Consider the following 23,386-nt stretch of genomic DNA (forward strand, 5'->3'; position numbering starts at 1 on the left):
TATACACTTTTGTGGACCAAGCAGGTTGTGTGTTAGAGATTAGCAGACTGTACGTCAGTCCCTATACCAATGAAGGACTGCTGCAGTATAGGGCAGCAGTCAGCAGTAGTGCACCTCAACCCTATCTATTGTGGACCGATAGCGGTCCTTACAGAACAGCAGACTGTACCGCACTCAACCCTATGTACTGTAGCACCCTACACAGACCAAGTTACCAGTCCTGATAAAGAGCTTTGTGGAACAAGTGAGTTGTGAATGATTAGCAGACTGCAGCAGAAGGGCAGCAGTCAAGTATAATATTCTTTCTATATTTGGAAGAAAGAATATTATACGTGTACAAGCCTATTACCATACCACTGATACCAGTCCTGAAAAGAACCTTTGTGGAACTAATAGTAACAGCAAGTCTTTAAACTGACCCTCACTGCCTGACAACACTGCTTCCTTCCTGTCCCTATACAAAGTGGCAAAAAAGAGTAGACTGGAACGATTAGTGGTTACTGGAATAGCTCTTTTGTGGACCTGATAGTAACAGCTAATGATGATGATGATTACTAATCTGGCTGCCCCTGTAGCACACACCGTCCTTTCCCTTTCTCTAAACTGACAAAAGACACTCAGGCTGCTGCAAGAATCAGTAGCACAGCAAACCTATATACACCTAACACCTATACCAGTCCTGAAAAGAACTTTTGTGTACCAAATAGCTAGCGATTTATCTCTCCCTACTCCACACAGCAACCTTTCCCTATAGTGACAGAAGAAAGAGAATGTAAAATGGCCGCCGGATCGGGTGTATTTATAGGTTAGGGGGAATGTCCAAGTGTCCATGTGCTGAAATGTCTCAATTGGCTGTCCTGTACCCCATGATAGACGTGTCATCATAGGTCAAAGTTATTTTACACATTAAACACGTAAGTCCGCCGGGGCGAACGACAGGAAAAGGCGAGCGAACGAGCGGACCGCGAACGACCGAAATTCGCTGCGAAACGACCGCCGGGCGAACCGTTCGGCCATCACTATCCATGAGTGAAAGAACTGAAAGGGGTGGACCAGGGCCAGTCACGCTGAGGAGGTGATTCTGGACGTCTTCTGCACAGGAAATGAGGAGGACTCTTTGGTTTCTGCAGCTTCGAATGCACATGGTGAGAAGCTCACAGTGTGCGGTGAAATCAGAGGAAGCCATTACTGTAGAGGAGAGGAGCCAGGCCAAGGCTCGGCTTTGAGGCTGATATTGGGGGATTTTGTGTGTATGTGAGAACCGAGGAAGAGTGAAAACCCTCAGAAGTGTCTGATAAGGTGTCATCACATCTGTCTCTGGAATAAATATGTGGGGCACGTCTTCTCTGGATGAGGGGGTGACATCCCTCGTCTCCTCAGAGCAGCGCGCCCACTAATAATAATGTGCCCAGGAATTCAATAAGCAAACCCGAGCGAGCCGAGCAGCAAAATGTGTGATTAGCTGGAGGAAGTCAGATTATATCCCTTCTCCATACCGCCACTTCAGAGACTCGCTGTGCCCAGGGAGTGGGGGAGCGTATATGGTTTAATTACCGTGTGTGAGAAAATGGATTATTCCTACCTAGTCTGACATGAACCCTCTGCTTCATACTGACTGTGTGCACCAGCAATGCTCCACTGTGCGTGCGCCAAGTACCGGCCTCATAATGGTGCCGTACCGGCCTCAGAGTGGTGCCGTACCGGCCTCAGAGTGGTGCCGTACCGGCCTCAGAGTGGTGCCGTACCGGCCTCAGAGTGGTGCCGTACCGGCCTCATAGTGGTGCCGTACCGGCCTCATAGTGGTGCCGTACCGGCCTCATAGTGGTGCCGTACCGGCCTCATAGTGGTGCCGTACCGGCCTCATAGTGGTGCCGTACCGGCCTCATAGTGGTGCCGTACCGGCCTCATAGTGGTGCCGTACCGGCCTCATAGTGGTGCCGTACCGGCCTCATAGTGGTGCCGTACCGGCCTCAGACTGGTGCCGTACCGGCCTCATAGTGGTGCCGTACCGGCCTCATAGTGGTGCCGTACCGGCCTCATAGTGGTGCCGTACCGGCCTCAGACTGGTGCCGTACCGGCCTCAGACTGGTGCCGTACCGGCCTCAGACTGGTGCCGTACCGGCCTCACAATTCAGCTCCAGTGCCCCTATAGGAAGCTGCTGACTGTGGGGGACACTCAATAGGATGGAGGGGCAAGGCTCTGCAAAGAGGGACCTGAGAAGAGGAGGATCGGGGGTGATCTGTGCAAAACCAACTGCACAGAGGAGGTAAATATAACATGTATGTTATTTATTTTTTAAACAAGACTTTACAATCACTTTAAGGATATTGGTTTGTGTCACTTTACATGCATGTATGATAACGTGTAAGTGTAGCACCTCGCGCTTTTTAAAACGGGTGGCTGAGCTGGCGGGACTGTCTTCTGATCATGTGACCGCTGTGACAACCAATCGTAAAGGGACGCTGGGGGTGGCAGGAAAGGGGTTAATGATACTGCGCACTTTATCACATTTAATATTGGCAACAATTTTCGATTTTAATATTCTCATCTATATATATATATGTGTTTTTGTTGTCTTCACTATTGGCAGCCGTATTGTGCTCTTGGCTGGAGGTCGGAGGCTGCTTATGCTCGGTCTGTTATTGGCAATTATTTTGAGAATCGCTTGGCTGTTGGCATTTTTATTTTTATTTTTTTTGTGGTTTGCAGCAGCAATATTATACACTTGGCCTGACATCGGGATCCAGGTTTTTTCTCCTGGCTGGATACTGGCCGTCATTGTGATGGTTGCTCGCTGCCGGATTGTGTCCTTGGTCTGACATTGATGATCATTCTGAAGTCCGCTGCTGCTGTGTACTGAGCTTTGCAGTCACCTTTTTAAGGTTCCTTCCGAGCGTATTAAAAACATGAAGATTTGCTTTGTTGTCTAGAACATCCACAGTAGAAATGTGAATTGTGCCTAAGGAGCCCTGTAAGGGGTGATTCACAGCCGATGCAGTCCAGTGCATTCTTATTCTGCATCAAGAACCCACGGACTGTGTGTAACATGGATTCCAATGGTCCTAATTCACACCAGTGAAGAGCGTTCTAGTACAGTCAACACAAGTAGAACATGCTGCTTTTTCTTTGGAATAGAATGCATCTGGAATGTGGCAAAATGCATCGGAACACGCATGTCCTCAATTGAGATGAAGAAAAAGACGGGAAAAAACGCGAGTGCAGAAATTGTGTGAACCAGTCCCAAAGAATTTATCTTTTGTCTTGTGTTCCGCTGGAAAACTAGCAACGCACTTCCTGGTATGTGACTGTGCCTAGGCACTCCTGTTCTGTAGCCTGTTTATCTGCAGTATGAGCTCTAAGGCCCCATTCACACCAGAGCCCTTTGTAGCTTGAAGCCCCAATCTATAAAATGCCGGAGGGGAAAAAAATCTATTGTTCTCAATGGAGATGGTTCACATCTCCACTCCAAAAGCCCCAATCCTCCTCTTCTCGGGTCCCTCACCAGCTCTCCTTGCTCCTCCCTCCTTCCCGAGAGCCCCCATAGCAAGCAGCTTGCTATGGGGGCACCTGAGCAGGCTCATTCCTGAGCCACTGCTCCATGTGTCCAATCTCTCTCTCACACACACACACACACACACACACACACACACACACACAGAGCGTGTCTCAGCCCCGGCCCTGCTCTCTTCTCATTGGCTCACTGGCTGTGAATGACAGTAGTGGGAGCCAATGGCTACCGCTGCTGTCTCAGCCACTGAGGAGTGAGAGACCCGGGAAAGCCAATACTATTGTGTACATCGCTGGATTGGGATTGGGCTCGGGTACGTTTTAGAGGGGGCTGGGGGTGCTGCTGAACACCACAGAATATTTTATTACTTTCATGCATTCAATGCATGAAGGTAAATAACCTTGAGCCTTTACAGCTACTGTGCTTTAAAGGAGAAGTACAGCCAAAGCTCATTTGGCTGTACTTCTCCTGTCGATCACGAGAGGGCAGTTTGTTCTGCACTCCTGTGACCCGTTTCAGCAAACAGTGGGCTGAAGCCCGCTGTCTGCTGATGTCACAGAGGCTAGTCCAGGCTTGGACAAGATTGCAACAATGAAGTCGGGCTCTGCCCACATGCCTGGACCATTACCCGGCTCAGGTTCAAAATAATAGAAAGGCAGTAACTCAACTTAGTAATAACAGTAACTCAAATAACCACTCATTACATCCAATGCATGCAGAATACTATCTCTGAACACACAAAACATCCAACCTTGAGGCTTGAGGCTACAGTAGCAGAAGACCCCACCGGGTGACACTCCTGTCGGCTAAGAACAGGAAACTGAGGCTACAATTGGAACATGATCACCAAAATTTTACAATAGAAGATCGGGGAAAACGTTGCCTGGTCTGATGAGTCTCCATTTCAGCTGCAACATTCAGATGGTGGGGTCAGAATTTGGCATAAACAACATGAAATCCTGGATCCATCCTGCCTTGTATCACCGGTACAGGCTGGTGGTGTAATGGTGGGGGGGATAATTTATTGCAACGCTTTGGGCCCCTTAGTAACAATTGAGCATCGTTTAAACCCCACGGCCTACCTGAGTATTGTCGCTGACCTTGTCCATCCCTTTATGACTACAGTGTCCCCATCTTCTGATGGCTCCTTCCAGCAGGATAATGCCCCATGTCACAAAGCTCCAATCATCTCACCACTGGACAATGAGGTCCCTGTCCTCCAATGGCCTCCACACTCACCAGCAGTGTTAATTTCAATGACTTAAACATTTTCAGTCGACTAAATAAATAGTATTTTAGTCTACTAAAATATGACTAAAACTAAAATGGCATTTTAGCCAAAAGACTAATGCCCCGTACACATGGACGTACATCGGACATTCCGACAACAAAATCCATGTTTTTTTTTTTTTTTCCCGATGGATATTGGCTCAAACTCAAATCATCTCGCCACTGGACAATGACGTCACTGTCCTCCAATGGCCTCCACACTCACCGCATCTCATCCTATAGAGCACCTTTGGGATGTGGTGGAAGGGGAGATTCGCATCATGGATGTGCAGCCGACAAATCTGCAGGAACTGCGTGATGTTATCATGTCACTATGGAGCAAAATCTCTGAGGAACGTTTCCAACACCTTGTTGTATCTAATAATAAAGTGGCTGGTGAGTGTAGGTACAAGTTGAAAAGTGGACTATAATTGCACTTTAACTTCTGGGACCGCCCACCGGGGATATACGTTGGTACTTTGACGCTGAATACTGGGGTTATGGTAGCAAATAGCTGCCATAACCCCAGTATTTTTCTCCACAGCGGATGGCTGGCTTTCAGATAAAAGTGATCTGGCGGCAGATTTTCCGCGAGATCACTTTTAGTGGCGGCGGGGGGGGGAGGGCCCCCCCCCGCCATGCTCCGGTCATCTCCGGAGCCATCAGTAGTGGAGGAGACAATCGGGTCTTTTCTCCTCACTGACTGGATGCCGAGTGAGGGGAAGACTGGCCTCCGCTCATCTCCATAGCAGTGGAGGGCGGAAGTGACGTCAATGCTCTTACAGGGAAAATTTTATTTTTATTTTTTGTTAAAAAAAATAAAAATGACATTTGATTTTTTTTTTTTTATTATTTATTGCATTCTGTGTAAATATTATTATTATTATTCAGGATTTATATAGCGCCAACAGTTTGCGCAGCGCTTTACAATATGAGGGCAGACAGTACACTTACAATACAAATCAATACAGGAGGGATCAGAGGGCCCTGCTCGTTAGAGCTTACAATCTATAAGGGAGGTCTTTTTGACCGCATATCTCACATTTAAGAGGTCCTGTCATGCGTTTTTTTTTTCTTCTATTACAAAGGATGTTTACATTCCTTGTAATAGGAATAAAAATGACCCCAAAAGGACAGTGTAAAAATAAAAAGTAAAATAAGAAAAACATCGAAATGTAAAGTGCCCCGTCCTGCCGATCTCGCACGCAGAAGCGAAAGCATACATAAGTCACGACCACATATGAAAACGGGGTTTAACCCACACATGTGAGGTATCGCCTTCAATCGTTAGAGCGAGAGCAATAATTCTAGCCCTAGACCTCCTCTGTAACTCAAAACTGGTAACCTGGAGAAATGTTTAAACGCCGCCTATGGAGATTTTTAAGGTCAAAATTTGTCGCCATTACACGAGCGGGCGCAATTTTGAAGCGTGACCTGTTGGGTATCAATGTACGCAGCGTAACATTTATCTATCACAATATAAAAAAAAATATATATATAAAAAAAAATTGGGCTAACTTTACTGTTGTCTTATTTTTTTAAGTCAAAGTATTTTTTTCCAAAATGTTGAGCAAATATTGTGTGACAGAAAGTATTGCAACGACCACCATTTTATTCTCTAGGGCAGTGATGGTGAACCTTGGCACCCCAGATGTTTTGGAAATGCATTTCCCATGATGCTCAACTACACTGCAGAGCGCATAAGCATCATGGGAAATGTAGTTCCAAAACGTCTGGGGTGCCAAGGTTCCCCATCACATTATATATATATATATATATATATATATATATATATATATATATATATATATATATTATATATATATATATAATATTTTATATTTATTAATATATATATATATTTATTTAAAAAATTCTAGAAAAAAAAATGATTTTAACTTGTAAACACAGTGTAAAAAAACAGGCCCGGTCCTTAAGTGGTTAAACCCACAACGCGATGCCCGTGGGTAGCCTGGCACACTTTCCTCCAGGTATTTTCAGCACCGTGAAACTGCCAGCAAGCAATCCTTTCTATTGTTGGCCCACCTGAGTCAGCTCTTATTCTGTGTCTACAGCGTTCTATAAATGTGTTCAATCCAGGATGTACCCATCACTTCTATAATAAGCCTCCTTCACTCATTTCTTCTTAAAAAAAAATAAAAAATAATGACTAGGAGGCGTATATTCCCGCCAGGCGTTGGTTTCAGAGAACGCGTGGACCTTAGCGGTGGTTTCTACGATGAAGGGAGGGGGATTGTGTCCCTCCCATATTACACAGGCCTGCGGAGGAAGATTTATTTTGTTTTTATTCCCGTCTCTGAGAAGAGATTTCCAATAAGATATGTGATTGTGGAAGGCAGGCGACTGATCTTCTCCTTCGCCGCGTCCGCTTCGTGAAATGTTTCATGACGAGCGATACATTGTGACTGCGTACGAATAATTCTGTCGCATTGTAGGAACGTCAAATGCACAAGTCGGCCATGTCCTGAATTACTGGGGGCAGCGGAGGTTAGACCCCCCCCCCCCCCCCCCGGATTTGAGCCGAGTAACCGTGCCGTATTACATCCTTGACTTTGCTTAAAGGGATTAAGGAAAGAAGACGAGGTGAAGGGAATCGGATTCTTAGGTCATAGTCACTCTGAAGGGAACACTTAGAGGCGAATTGAACTTTATTTATTTTTTGGTTGACCTAGATCAGTGATGGCAAACCTCGGCACCCCAGTTGTTTTGGAACTACATTTCATGCACTCTGCGGTGTAGTGGAGCATCATGGGAAATGTAGTTCCAAAACATCTGGGGTGCCAAGGATCGCCATCACTGACCTAGATAATACAGCATTAGGTACTCCAGACCCTTTGGATCAATTTTCTTAGCCCTTGTACACACGGTCGGACATTCCGACAGAAAATGTCCGATCGGACCGTGTTGACGGATAATCCGACCGTGTGTGGGCTTCATCGGACTTTTTCAGTCGAAATGTCCGACCAACAAAGTTTGAGAGCTGGATATAAAAATTTTCCGACAACATGATCCGATTGGACATTGTCCAATCGTTTGTAGAAAATTCGGATCGGACAAAGTGCCACGCATGCTGAGATCAAATTCCTACACCAAAGCTATTGACTACTAGCCTGAACGTAGTCCCGTCGTAACGAAATAACGTCATCACGTTCCGAACGATCGGATTTTCCGACAACTTTGTCCGACCGTGTGTATGCAACACCAGTTTCAGACAAAATCCGTCGGAAAAAATCAGACGGATTTTGTTGTCGGAATGTCCGACCGTGTGTACAAGGGCTTAGGCTGACCTGGTCAGAAAAAGGATCCATCAGATCCTGTGTGATGTCATCCACTGATTGAGGCTCAGTATCACATGTGGGCATTGCCTAGGGTGGGTCTGCATGCCGACACACCTCCTCCTCCTGCAGACTGGCATCCACCTACCCAGGCATTTTGATATTTGCATAACTCCTCCCCAGAGACAGCCCACATCATGTTCCATCACCGCCACCATCTTGCTACACCCCGCGCTCCTCAATATTAAGGATACATTGAGAAGGGGGAAAGCGGACATCTTGTTACACCCACCTGAGTTTTGAATTTTACACTTATTTTTAACAGTAAAGCGAGTTTATATTGTGGTAATACAGGACTTGGAACTCTGTCTGACTGGTTAGATCAGGGGTGTCCAAACTTTTTTCAAAGAGGGCCAGATTTGATAAAGTGAACATGCGTGAGGGCCGACCATTTTGCCTGACATTCTAAGAACCATTAAAATTTGGTCTAAGTGTGTTCGTTCGAGCACCAATACCCTGCCCAACAAGAATTTTGTCGCGCTCGTTCCTGACACAGACGAATGCTCTGCTCTTTAGGGGCACGTTGTAAAACGTGGGGTGCTTTTGGTGCAGTTGAATTAAAAAAAAAAAAAAAAAAAAGCCTGGGCACTTCTTTCCCTGCATTTTAGTGGGTAGCGAATGAATGGGCTGCCCTGCACGCAGCCACACAGATGTGAACCAAGGGCTTGCTCACATGTCAGGTTGGAGGGGGTAGTAAAACCACATGGTTAAGCTGTTTTTACCACCCCCAACTTCTCCCCCCTTTAGCTGCAGAGGGAGCAGCTGGGGGTGTACACATGCTGTGGCTGCAGCTGGAGGTATGCCCAGGGTGAATGGGCCTTCACTGCAACTACTGTGTGGATTGCAAAGTTGTGATATAGTAATGCTGCATTTACGGGCTTACACCATAATGCCTCTTTACCGCCTTTCAAATGCCTCTGAAAAGCAATCTGTGCATGGATTGCTTTTCAGAGGAGCAGCACTCCTGGCTGCTATCGCACACAAGCCCTACAAAAGCAGTTTTGATTCTACAGGAATGGGAGGGGGAACCGCATTAAAAGTAACATACACACAGACACATGCACACACACATACAAATGACAGCTGATCATGTGATGTAAACAGAGCCAGTAATCGGCTATTGCTGATAGCGTGAGAAGAAAGAAAAGAAGCCGATCACCGGCGGCTGTGAGAGGGACATCAGTCCTGATCGTGGAGAGCCTCTGCGCCACCTACCAGTGCCCACAGTACCACCCATCAGTGCCCATTGTGCCACCTATAAATGCCACCAATCAGTCCCTCATCACCAGTGCTGCCTATCAATACCAACTACCAGTGCCCTTCAGTGTCGCCTTATCTGTGCCCATCAGTGCAGCCTCATCAGCAAATATCAATGAAGGATAAAAATGATCAGTTTGCAAAATTTTATAACAAACTATGAAACATTTTTTATTTTTTCCCTAAAATTTCACTTTTTTTTTTTTTGTTAAGCACAAAAAAGTGGTGATTAAAGAGGAAGTAATCCCTACTGGGTTTACTTCCTCTTTCATTCCCTGCAAAGGTAAAGCATAATGGATTACTGTGCATCGCATAGTATCCCATTATGTGTCACTAAAAATTGGTCTGGGCAGGAAGGGAGATTTAAATTGGTTGTAAACCCTTACAAACCACTTTGACCTACAGGTAAGCCTAGATTAAGGCTTACCCGTAGGTCCAAGCAATATCTCCTAAACCTACACGGTTTAGGAGATATTTTCTAAAAAACAGTGACAGCTGTCTACGGCGCATGCAGGCGCACTATCGCCGTTAGCGGCATGCCGCTGCTAACGGTGATATGCCGTTAGTGGCGGCTCCCGTGCGCATGCGCGGGAGTGACATCATCGCTGCTCCGGCGTTGTGAGTGGCCGGAGCAGCGATACCCAGAAGAAGATGGACGCTCCGGACTACAGGGGACAGTGGTGACATCGCTGGCTCCTGTGTCAGGTAAGTGACACATAATGAGTAGCTCATTATGCTTTACCTTTGTAGGGAGACAAAGAGGAAGTAAACCCAGTAGGGTTTACTTCCTTTTTAAATGCCCAGTAATCAAGAGGTAAAAAAAAAAAAAAAGTTTTTTTTCTAGCCAAAAAATACGGATTTCAACAAAAAGTGGTAGAAAAGACCTGGTCTTCAAATGGTTAATTCTCCCCTCCCCATACCCACCTTTCCTTTTCTACCCCCTCACTCTGCACAGCCATTAGGGGAAAGGAAAAGCTCTGACCCCTTTTTTTTTTGCTTAAAATGACCATTATTTTAGTTTCAGTGATTGTGCTGCTCGGTCTTATTTTAATGCTGTGAATTGGTTCGAAATCCATCGGCTTTCCCATTCGCTGCGGTGATTTGTAGCTTGCAGAGAGCTGTCAGGAGCCACCCCAGAAAATAAGACAAAAGACGTCCGCTGCAGAAATCTGTGTAGATAAAATCCTCCATGCAGGGGGGTGTCTGGGGACCCGTCACTTCCACTTTTCCCCAGGCCGGATTCCGGCAAAACCCAGGCCACAAATCCCAACTCCGTCTCAGATTATTTTTTTATTTTTTTTTCGTAGGGGTTTTAATAATAGATTATGATTTATTTTTTATTTTTTTTGTAATGGGTGACCAGCCCAGGAAGGGGAGAAGTATCCTCTATATGCCAGTGTCCTCGGATGACCTCCATGAGATCGGCGATCCTTCGGGAGATAAGCGCGAGGACGCAGCCGGCTCCTGCGGTTTGATGAAGTGACTATGCGGTTATCTCCTCTGTCACCTACTACAGATTGTATTAAGACTTCTCTTTGATGTCATTACAGATAGCGTCTTATCAGCAGGCCGCAGGGCCCGCTGCTACAGAAATCCTTCAAGGCTTCTGGCGGCCAAATTTCAGATTAACCGCAAATCTCAGATGTGAAGGAGTGCGCTCACATTTGAATAGTATGGAGGATATGGTGTAATTATCATAATAACTCAGACTTATTTATTTATTTATTTTTATTTCAAACACAAAAGACACTTTTGCTGAAGGGAAAACGACAACGGCGCCCTCCGGGGGGGTTAAGCTGTACAGGTTGCAAGCGTTCTAGTGAACGCGATTTACAGACTTGGTTCTGTTCTGTGTCGGTTGAGACGAGTAGAGGTGTGCCGAAACCTACGATTCAGGATGCACTGGGCCAAAACCAAAAATGACAGTTTTTACATTTTTTATTTTTTTCGTTTTTTAAAATTTTGTATATATAATTGTATTGTATTCAACACTTAACCTCCCTGGTGGTATGATTATGTCAAATTTTTGCGTCTCAAAGCGGTACAATTATTTTTTGGCATAGAAATTTGGCATTTTATATTGTAGGCCTGTAATTCTTAGCAATAACGCAGTTAAATCTGTCCAAACCAGAGTCTAGTAGACATCCTGGGTATGATGAAGTTTGAAACACAAAATCATAAATTATAATAAAATATAATTATAATAATAAAATGTAATTTCCAAACAGTTCACTGTCGCTCAATTCTGTAAGGCCGCGTACACACGCGGGGACTGTTCGCCCAACTTTGTCCGCTGAACAGTGTTTCAGCGGACAGTCCGCTCGTGTGTGGGCTTCAGCGGACAATTTCAGCGGACAGTCTGACGGACAAAGTTTTTCGGAATTTCCGTAAGACAGTCCTCTGAAACTTGGTTTTGTCCGTCCAAACTTGGTTTCAGCGGACAGTCCGCTCGTGTGTAGGCAAGTTGGACGGACTAAGTATCGCGCATGCTCAGAAAGGATTTACACGGCGAAGGTTGCATTGCAGTGTATAGGACGTCGTTTTTCTAGTCCCGTCGTACGTGCTGTACACGTCATCGCGCAAGCTTTCAGCGGACTGTTCGTTCATCGTGTGTGGTCAAGTCCGTTCATGCAAATTTTGAGCGGACTGTTTGTCGGATTGTTTGACGAACAAAGTTGGGCGAACAGTCCGCCCGTGTGTACGCGGCCTAAGTGTTTTAATTTACTATCGCTGTTTTCTAGCTGGTATAAAACCACTTTTGACGTAAATGGGGCACTTTTTGGTTGCTATGGACAATCGCCTTTTTTTTTTTTAAACAGGAGTGCTTTATTGTCAGTTACATATATACAGAATAATGAAACAGGAGACAATCGCCAGTTTACAGGCAGAAAGAACAGTATTTTTAATATAAAACTGAATGCTGGGCATTTGACAAAGCACTGGGGGACAAAAGGGATGTGAAATAATTTCATATGGTAATGTACCGTATTTATTGGCGTATAACACGCACCCCAAGTTTAGGAGGGAATTTAAAAGAAAAAACTTTTAGGAGGGAAGTTTAAGGTAAAAATACTTACATTTAAATGCCCATCAATGCAGCCTTATCAGTGTCATTTGCAGCCTTGTCAGTCACTTTGCAGCCTTGCATTTATCCTCGTCAGTCACTTGCAGTCTTGTCTGTGGCTTTGCCATTTAAAAATGGTGCTGCCGAGATACAGAGCAGATGTCCTGTGTATCTCGGCGGCACTCGGTAGTTCTCGGCCACTCTCGGCGGCTTTCGGCTATGTTCGGCTGCACTCGGCCGTTCTCCGCTATTTTCACGTGTTCTCGGCTATTTTCGGCCACACTCTGCCGTTTTCTGCGAGAACGGCCGAAGATAGCCGAAAATACCCAGAAGCCACAGAGAGCGGCAGAAAGGGTTAAAAATAGTGGGGGATCGGCGTATAACATGCACCCCCAATTTCCCCCTGATTTTAGGGGGAGAAAAATGCGTGTTATACGCCGATAAATACGGTAATCTGTAAGATTACAGTGTACTGTATGTATTATGAATTTTCACTTTTTTTAATTTGCCACCAGGCTCCGCCCCCCGTGCGTTGCGACACTCACAGTGGTACAGAGCTCAGCACAGAGAGGCATCGGGCAGAGGACACAGTGGGGGGCGGGGGGGGGGGGAGAAACATCGCAGGATCCTGGGGACAAGGTAAGTATACCGCACCAGCACCCTGCAAATGCAATCCCAAGTGTGGCTCGGGGTTACCGCTAATGGTGCTGAAATTTTACCCCGAGCCACACTCGAGAAAACCGCCAGGGAGGTTAAGTTAATATCATGAGTTTAAACGAATATGAATTAATCGTCGGCAATTATCGCTCCCTTTGGCACAAGAAAAGCTCTAGAAGAATTCATCCCTTTTAACCACTTGCCTGTTTCATACATTATAGAAGAAAATTTAAATTTAAAAACAGTAAATTTAGCCCGATTTTTTTTTTTTTTTTTTTTTTTTTTTTTTGCATAATGTGAGGGCAGAAAAAGCTTGGTTCAACCCCGCAGCTCCTCAACCGCAAGTGCGAATGAGCCCTTATGCTTTATTCACACGTGCTGCTAGTGGGCAGGAAAACCAGGCAGTTTTGCCGAGGTTTTACCACTACCTGGCTGCCCACCGACATGCAGCCACTCAGGGTTGTGCACAGCTGTGACTGCGCATTGTGGCAAACAATTCTCTCTACTTGTGTGGGAAAAAAAAAATGATATCAATTTTATTTGAGTAGTGCTGCACAACCGCACAATTTCTAGTTAAAGTAGCGCAGTGCTGAATAGCAAAAAAATTTTTTGATTGTGAAGGGGGGTACAACTTTGGTTAAAAGCATACAAATACCAATTTAAAGTCATTTAAAAATGTTGTATTATCTTAAATGTTCTGCACTGTGTGACCATTGTAGGGTTCTTCAATTGATATCTTATTTTTGATTGATGGGTGTATCTTCTTGTTGTCTTTGCAGAGATTTTGGTCTTCCACAATGAATCCCGTTTACAGCCCTGTACAGCCAGGGACACCCTACGGAAATCAAAAAAACATGACCTACGCAGGTATGTTGCTGGGACTGTATTATGTTTATGGGTGGGAGGGGATCTTTATGCTGTTGTATCCCTTGTCCTTTGTCTGTACTCCGGAGCAAATTCTCCAGTCTCAGCTTGTTTATAGTGATTCTCTGGCCAGTCCAGTCCTCCTCCATTCATAGTGTATGTCCAGGCATTTACCCCCCCCCCCCCCCCAAATCTCCCATCTACCCCTCTCTATTGAGGCAGTCTCAATATAGTTTTATTTACCTCGCTCCTCCAACAGGAACAGCTTTTACTACTTACATCTTCAGCAGCCTTGTAAAAATCTTGCAGGGGCAGCTGCTTGGAGCTCAGTTCCTGTTGACGTAGGAACACCCCCCAGAACTACATCTCCCAAGAGACCCTTTTTTCATATACGCAGCGGGTGGGCAGTCTGCTGGGTGGTGGTAAGGAAGTAGTAGTGCTCCAAAGAGATGCTCATAGGCTTCTGTCTAACTTGGCCCTGGTATGTAAGAATGTGAGCTTGGGACCTTAGATTGTAAGCTCCTTGAGGGCAGGGACTGATGTGAATCTACTATATATATAGATAATGATATATATGTAGCACTGCGTAAATTGTCGGTACTATATAAAAATCTGTAATAATTTAAAAAATATATATATTGATCTTCTGGGAAAGAAATGTAATGTATGCATTTGGAGAGGGACAGGCGTTAAAGTTATAGTGTCTCTGCAAATGCCCCTCCCCCTATACTCTCCTTAAAGCGGAGTTCCAACCTGAAATATTTTTTTCAGAATCGGACTCCTATAAAAAAAAACATTTGGAGGATTCTTTTTTATTTATTTATTTATTTATTTATTTTTATACTTTATACCAGAATCGCCCTGTTGCTATGTAGTCCTTCTAATCTGCCACTTCCTGGTCTGCGGAGCTCCACGTCACTTCCTCCCTCGCCTGTGCTCCTGGGAAATTATGTGTCGTCGTTTCCCAGGAACCTGTGGGCAGCACTGTGACCAAAAATCGCGTCATTTCCTGACAGGAAATGATGCGATTTAGGCTGCTTTCACACTGCAGCGGGAGCGGCGTCGGCGGTAAAGTGCCGCTATTTTTAGCGGCGCTTTACCGTCGTTTTAGCGGCGGTCTGCGGGCGCTAGCGGGGTGGTTTTAACCCCCGCTAGCGGCCGAAAAGGGGTTAAACCCGCCCGCAAAGCACCGCTGCAGCGGCGCTTTGCCGGCGGTATTGCCGCGGTGTCCCATTGATTTCAATGGGTAGGAGCAGTATAGGAGCGGTGAATACACCGCTCCTTCACCGCTGCAAAGATGCGGCTAGCAGGACTTTTTTCACCGTCCTGCCAGCGCATCGCTCCAGTGTGAAAGCCCTCCGGCTTTCACACTGGAGTTAAAGGGGCTGGTTTTTTTCAGGCGTTACACAGGCGCTATTTTTAGCGCTGTAACGCCTGAATACCGCCCCAGTGTGAAAGCAGCCTTAAGGCGGATCACAGCGCTGAGATGTGTTTATATTTGTCATAACAACAGGGCGGGACCTCTCTCCGTCGCCGCCCGTCCTTATGGCAACTTTAGAAACAATTGGTGCTATGGCCGCCTGTGAATCGCGCATTCGCGAGATCGAGAGGTGCATGCTGGTTACCCAGCATGCACCTCTCCAGTGCTTATCCAGGAAGAGATATCGATTGGGCTTCACATGCCCACAATCACGATGGCAACGGCCACAACAGGAGGGAGAAAATTTGGCCGGAGCGCCGCTTTACGGCTGGGTTCACACCTGTGCGAATTGGAATTTCGGATTTTCTGCATCCAATCCGCAGGGCATTTTTAAAATCTGTTCATTTGGATGAGGTTGGTTCACATATGTGCGTTGTATTCGCACTCCGCATTGCCCAAAAAAAAGTGTGCGTTTATAAGAATTTCATATGGGTACAGTGTAGCATGACCGCGCAATTGTCATTTAAAATGTGACAGCGATGAAAGCTGAAAATTGGCCTGGACAGAAAGGGGGTAAAAGTGGCTGGTAGGCAAGTGGTTAAAAAGAAGAAAATTTTAGTTGTATATGAAGATTGTTTTTGTTGCCATTTTTCTTTCTGCGTTTCCGATCATGCGCCGTCTTGTTCGCTCAATTTTGTTTTTTCATGGTAGAATACTATACTGATTACATGAAAATCGTTTTTTCTGTTATCGTATGAGAACATTTTACATTCTTGTCCCTTGGGATTTGAACGCATGAATTAAGATCGACTCTCAAAAGCTATGCGATTTTTGAACGATCGCTCTGAAAGCGTGTTTTTTTTTTTTTTTTTTCTGTCCGATTTTCTCATCCTGTGTACCAGGCATAAGATGAGTATCTGTTTAGGTTTGGGAGGCCTGAGCAGAGACACCATTACTTTGCCCTGCATGGTCATCTGTCAGAGCCCTTTAACACTGCTTTTCTCAACCTTTTTACCCCAGAGGATGTCAGGTCACTGGGAACCCCCCCACCCCCGTAAGATTAGTCTATGAAGGATCGTTGGGGAAAATGCCCCTTACATTGGTGGTGAGAATAATATCCCCCTTACAGGGGGTGGCCAGAATAACGCACTTGCAGTCATGTTGCTTGCTCTGCCAAGTGGCGTGTAACCTGGAACTATGAAGACGCCATCAGCTAGTTGGTATAAGGCAAACCGCCACTTGCTGGATGTCTGGGCAATGGTTATATTGTTCAGGGTTTGTTGCATGGTGGCATTAGGTACCTCTAGGGCAGTCTTCTCTACCAGGGTTCCAGAGATTGCTAAGGGTTTCTTGAGCAAGGAGCCAATTCTGCTTCTCGGATAAGTTCCCATTGACCCCATTGATCTTTTTGGGGGACGGGGGGGGGATTCTTTCCAATGACCACAAGTGTAAGGATCATTTTTCCCACTGACCATCACACTAATGTATCATGAGTTGTAGATATAGTCCTTTTTAGTAGAGGTTTCCTGAGACTTGAAAGTGTTTTCAAGGGGTCCCCTGTGTTTGAAAGGTTGAGAGAGGCTGCTCTAGGGTCTCTATTCTGGTAACCGTATGCAATACTTCTGCTCCCAGTTCTCTGCAAAAACAATGACTCTAGGTGTTACCTTGGACAGGCTGCTCTAGGTAGGCAAGGCCGGCCATAGACGGGGGAACATTTATTTGCTGCAACCACACGCCATTGTGTCCTGGTGAGGAGGGGGGCTTGATCGATCAGCTTTGGCACATTTAGCCTGCCCATACATGGTTCGAATGTCATCTGGTTCCTGCTGAACCCAGTCAAGATTCGGCCGGCTTAAAATATTATTTCAGCAGGAACGACAGGTCCATTAAGAATCAAGCTGTCCAGGCAGGATCCCGGGAGAAAGGCTGCAGCTGCCAGTCTGATCATTTCTCCAGCAGGGCCAGGGGATCAGGTCTGGAGAAGAGACGGAATGTATTGTAGTAGGTCTCTGAGCTTTGCAGCCCCAGATCTGGAACGGGTCTGCTGTACTGCTGTAATAGGTGCAAGAGATGAGGGCGCCGTGCAGAGTTCACACGAGGTATTATCTTCATGATGCCACTGCCAAGCCACACCCACCTTGCAGGCACCATCCGACGGGAGGTCAGTTACCTGCAGCTCAAGGAAGCCCTAGCTAACTCTGGTTTGGGAATAGCTGCTTTAAAATGATCTGGCTGAGCTTCTATTAGCCCTTGTACACACGGTCGGAGAATCCATCGGAATGTGTCCTATCGGACCGTGTCGTCGGATAATCCGACTGTGTGTGGTATGCATCGGATTGATTCTGTCGGAATATCCGTCGGACCCAATTTTCCAACATGTTGGAAATATTTCCCGACCAACTGGGCCGGTCGGACATACTCCGATCATGTGTAGAGCATTTTGATCGGACCAAGTGCCACGCATGCTCAGATCAAATTCCAACATCAAAGCTATTGGCTACTAGCCTGAACGTAGTCCCGTCGTAACGAAATTACGTCATCACGTTCTGAACGATCGGATTTTTCGCCAACTTTGTCCGACCGTGTGTATGCAACAGTTTCGGTCAAGATCCGACGGACAAAATCTGACGGGCAAAATCTGACGGATTTGGTTGTGGAAATCTCCGACCGTGTGTACAGGGGCTAACTGCTTTTGTCCTCGTCCTCACTGAGGTTCATTTGTGGAAGCCAACCGCCAAGTCGGCGGTTGTTTTTTATGCAGAGAACATTGTGTTCGGTGTTCGAGGTCAGCAGTGCAATGTGGTGATTGCTCACTTAAATGGCATTTCTTCTTTATACGTTAAGAACAGAGCATTCTGCGCCATGGGGGAAAAATAGGTCTTCTCCAAGCCGTTTACCTGCATTCTGTAAAGCAAGAATACTAATGAGTTGTACCGTCACATCATCCCTTCCAAAGGCTGCGGAGATCGCAGTGTTTTGTCAGCCTGACGTGAAGGTCCAGCAGGTGGAGAAATCGCTGCCAAGCAAACTGTGTACATTGAAACGTGTTTTTATCACGCTCTACTGCAGATTCTTAGCTAGTTGTGTTCAGTAGGGATTTGTGTAAGCCTGGTCAGCACTGTCTCCAGTTGATTGTTGAGTGGGAAGGTCTGCCTTCACTGTCATCACCTGATCAGTCTCGGCATTGTAATAGGGAAGGCTGCAGCCTCCGCTTACAAAAACCTTTAAACTAGAAGTATGGCGTAAAAAAACGCATCTGTCCCTCGCTGTCTCTCTCTGTAGTGAGAACTCAGGGATCAAACACTGCTAATCGCTCAGTTCTCCCCCTCCACTCTGAGCAGAGAGCTGGGGCTGTCAGTCAGACTCTCTGCTCCCTCCCCCCGCCTCACTGGAGCTCTAGGGTGGGAAGGGCTGGCTCAGGCTCTTGGCGGATTGCTGAGAGGCTGAACCAGGTGCCGATCCAAACTTGTGAGTGGATCCTGGCGATATGGTGGGGATCTTTCCAGAGCCTGGACCTGCTCTGTGAGGTCAGCCGACAGTGGGCTTCAGCCCACTTTCAGCTGAAAATGAATCACAGGAGTGCAGAAGTAACTGCACTCCTGTGATCCATAGGGAAAGTATAGACGAAAAAGCTTTGGCCATACTTCTCCTTTAAAAGTATCTAACCAAATTAGAAACTATTCAAAACTTAGTGTTTGTTAACCCCCCCCCCCCAAAAAAAAAAAATAATCCTGCCTCTTTAAAGCATTTTTTACAGCACCATGCTTGTGCTGTGTGATTTGGCCCCCTGTAACCCCTATAATTCCCGGCTGATCCTGCCAGTTTCTGCCTTTCCCTATGTAAACTGACCACAGTGTATCATGGCTGCTGAGCCCTGACACTGTGGTCCGTTTATGTGCCTCTGTCAGCTGCAGCTCTCCTGTGTCCTCCTCCTTTCTCCTCTCCCTGCCTGCCCCTGTGTCAGTGCCAGCCCCCTCCGCTCATACTCCGCTCATAACTTTTTAAAATGCATATAATCCTGCTGGTTTCCTAATGACAGGTGCTCCTGTCTCTGTGTTTAATAAAATGTATTGTATTTTAGAGCAACTGCCTATGGTCACGTGACCGGCCGGCTCTCTCTCTCTCTCTCTCTCTCTCCTCTTCTTCTCGAGTCCTGGCTGACGTCAGCGGGTTGTAATCTCGGCCCCCTGCTCAATGCATCTGACAGCCGGGCAGAGAGGAGACACAGCCGGTGACGTGATCATGGAGAACTGCTGTGAAATCGGGTAAAGGAGGCTTTTTATTTTAGAAAACACAGAAACAGGAGTGCCTGTTATTACAGAAGCAGCAGGATTATGTACATTTTGGTTTGGGTGAGTTAAGAAACCCTTTAAAAAAAGATTATTGGCTTTAGATATACTTTTCTAGCTAGCTTTAATGGGTTCACATTAAAGTGATCGTAAATGACCACATTTTATTTTTTTAAATATAACAAACATGGTATACTTGCCTTCTCATGCATTAAGGTGAAAAAACACCTGGCAGTGATCGGCCCCCCTAGTTTACTTACCTGAGCCCCGGAACTTGACCCAGCAGGGACACGCTGTCTCTTTGCCCGGGGTTCTCGACTATTGATTGGATAGATTGATAGCAGTGCAGCGATTGGCTCCCGCTGCTGTCAATCCTGCATTTGGGGTCTATGGATGCTGAATGTTGGACTTGGGAGCTCGCCCACAAAGGTAATCCCCCGGGAGAGCCCTTCTCCCAAGGGGTTATCTGATGTGGGGAGGAGCCACGAGAGCCGCCGGGGGACCCCAGAAGACGAGGTTTGGGGCCAATTGCAAATTGAGCTGCACAGTGGAGGCAAATATGTTTGTTATTTAAAAAAAAATTAACCCTTACAATCACTTTAAAGCATGTTCTACCGCACAGTGCTTGTGATGTGTCATTTGGTCCCCCTGTGACACCTGAAATACCTGGCTGATTCTGCCTGGCTATACTCTTCCCCCTGTTCACCCACCCCTATTTTGTTTAGCTGGTTAGTGGGCATGGAGCAGGGAGGGAGTGGGAGTGTCATTTACCACTGTGTATAAACCCACGTATGTGATTGTGAGGAAATGTTCAGCATAGAAACCCACTGAAAACAGAGCATGTGCAGAGTTGCCACCATAGCTGCAAAATCCCTAGATAAATTGGGGACATGGACAGAAGGGGGGAGATAGATAGGCCTCTGTGTTTACAAGTGAGAAAGGGGAGCGGGGAGGAGGTGGGGTGAGAGCCACGCTGTGCGTGCAAATTTGGGTGTAAGGGTTCGGGGGTGTGCTATGCACAGAGTACATCGTTCAGGGGTGTGTTGCATACAGAGTGCAGGGTTCAGGGGTGCACTATGCACAGAGTGCAGGGTTCAGGGGGTGGGCTATGCACAGAGCGCAGGGTTCAGGGGGTGGGCTATGCACAGAGCGCAGGGTTCAGGGGGTGGGCTATGCACAGAGCGCAGGGTTCAGGGGGTGGGCTATGCACAGAGCGCAGGGTTCAGGGGGTGGGCTATGCACAGAGCGCAGGGTTCAGGGGGTGGGCTATGCACAGAGCGCAGGGTTCAGGGGGTGGGCTATGCACAGAGCGCAGGGTTCAGGGGGTGGGCTATGCACAGAGTGCAAGGTTCAGGGGTGCACTATAAGTTGCATGCAGAGTTCAGGGGTGCACTATAAGTTGCATGCAGAGTTCAGGGGTGCACTATACAGTGGGCACCCCACCCCCCAAGCTTCCTCACATCCTTCCTCGCATCTCAGTTCCCCACAGCTGCTGAGAGCAAAGCTGAGCCCTTGGAAACACAGGAGGCCTCTGTGTTTACAAGTGCGGGGGGGGATAGAGCCGGATGTGGGGAAAATGGAGTTTCACCACGCTGTGGTGCAAAACTGGGTGCGTGGGCCACATGACCAGGCCTACGGTCTGCATCCGCCCCACAGCTTTGTGTTTGACATATGTGCCGTACAGCTTTCCCTGCCCTCCTCCTCCTACGGCCCTGCAGTACTTGCTTTCATGGGTGATAGCTCTCGGTGTCCACGCAGCCGGTTCAGAGGTCCGGGAATTTGAATACCCCTCTGTTCGCCCTCTTCTATGCAGTGCTTCTGGGACCGATCAGAATGATTCTGACTGGTCAGTGCCTGCGCAGGGATTTGCCCTGCTCCGTTCTAGAAGCGCTGCACGGAGAAGAGGGAGAGGATCGGGGATATCGAATCCTCCGGACTGCTGCACTGGCTGATAGACTTTAATGCCCCTTTCAGATGGGGAAGATTCTATTCCGATCAGCAGGGGATCCGCTTACATATCCCCTCCTGATCAGAGCATAGCGGGTGGATGACACATGGACAAAAACAGAGCCCGCTCTGCTCTATGGGCAACCGGGAGTAAACATACTCCACCGTCCATTTACACCTGACTACCCTCTGATCCCCTTCCATTTTTTTATTTTTATTTTTTTTATTTTTTTTTAGCAGGTAGGGAGTTGTAAATGGCTTTGCACCCACCTGCCCATAGGGCTGAATGGGCCGCCTAATCTAGTCCGTCTGAAAAACTGACTAGCGGACCTGATCATAAGAGCCGTGTGAAAGGGTCCTAAGGCCAAACATTCCCCTGCCCAACCCTGTTTTAGGCTTTCTCCGCGGCCTTATGGAATCCAATACAGACGGGGAACATCCTACTTCCTGTCCCTAATGTCATTCGGCTGCCGCCTTCGGGCAATTGAGACACCCCCTGCACTGGGGAGGAAGGACGGGTAATGAGGCCATACAGTCACGTGACCGTGGATTGAAACTGATAAAATATATGTTGTAGAATTTTTTTTTTTAAGAATGTCTTTGTCTTTTTAGAACTGTAGCTTATTTCGGTCCTTTGTTCATTGCCTTCGCATAGTCTTTATAGGATACCGTGGGCTTGATTTACTAATGTGTACAACTATGGAAAGTAGTTCAAACAGCCAGTCCTGGACTAGAGTATCTTAACTTTTTTTTGTTTTTTTTATTCTTTGGACTTAATTGGGTAATTGCGTTCTCAGTGCCTGATTTACAATTATTTTTTTGGGGGGGGCACTTAACCACTTAAAATTACTTAGAACCCCCAAGCATTATATATTTTTTTTTTCTAACGCCCTAGAGAATAAAGTGGCGGTCATTGCAATACTTTTTTTTTTTTTTACACTGTATTTGCGCAGCAGTCTTACTTTTATTACTATTACAAGGAATGTAAACATCCCTTGTAATAGAAAAAAGCACGACAGGTCCTCTTAAATATGAAATCTGGGGTCAAAAAGTCCTCAGATCTCATAAAATGCAATAAAAAAAAATTGTCATTTGAAAAAATTATTTTGAAAAAATTTGTCTTTTAAGAGGTATGAGCAGAAGTGACGTTATGATGTCGCTTCCGCCCTGCTATGGTATGGAGACAGGTGGGGGCCATCTTCCCCTCACTTGTCTCCATACCCGGTCACAGACAGGTCCCGATCGCCTCCACCACTGCCGACGGCTCCGGTAAGCACCGGAGGGCGCGGGAGAGCTGCGGGACGGAGGGGGCCCCTCTTCCGCTGCCGATAACAGTGATCTCGTAGCGAATCTGCCGCAGAGACCACCATTATCGTAAACGTGACCAGCTCCTGAAGAGATGGATATCTTGGTTGCGGCAGCAGCTGCTGCCTTTTAAAGAGCCTTTTAAAGTGCCGACGTGTATGTACACAAGCCGGTTGGCAAGTGGTTAAGGTTCCGGGGCCCCTCAATGTAGAAATCTAATTGTATGACGAATAGAAAAGTGAACTGAAATGAACTACTCGATGGTCAAATTTTCGGTTGATCTGATTCGGGGAAAAAACAATCGTACTGCCTAAGGCCGCGTACACACGGGCGGACTGTCTGCCCAACTAAGTCTGTCAGACAATCCGACAGACAGTCCGTCCTACTTTCGAATGAACGGACTTGACCACACACGATGAACAGACAGTCCGCCGAAAGCTTGCGCGATG

General features: G+C 46.6%; 1 protein-coding gene across 4 annotated transcripts in view; it reads left to right on the top strand.

The window, feature by feature from the left end:
• The window catches only part of FAM168A (family with sequence similarity 168 member A), a 232,354-nt gene that overhangs the window by 112,759 nt on the left and 96,209 nt on the right, over positions 1 to 23,386 (top strand). For all 4 annotated transcript variants that reach the window (XM_077451218.1, XM_077451221.1, XM_077451219.1 and 1 more), the window contains exon 3: positions 13,892 to 13,979. In XM_077451218.1, coding sequence (XP_077307344.1) covers positions 13,910 to 13,979 — 70 coding nt within the window. In that variant the 5' untranslated portion in view covers positions 13,892 to 13,909. The remainder of the gene's footprint in view (positions 1 to 13,891; positions 13,980 to 23,386) is intronic.

This window comes from Lithobates pipiens, unplaced genomic scaffold (assembly GCF_037356315.1).
Source record: "Lithobates pipiens isolate NorthernLeopardFrog02 unplaced genomic scaffold, aLitPip1_a1.2 Scaffold_23, whole genome shotgun sequence".
NCBI lineage: Eukaryota > Metazoa > Chordata > Amphibia > Anura > Ranidae > Lithobates > Lithobates pipiens.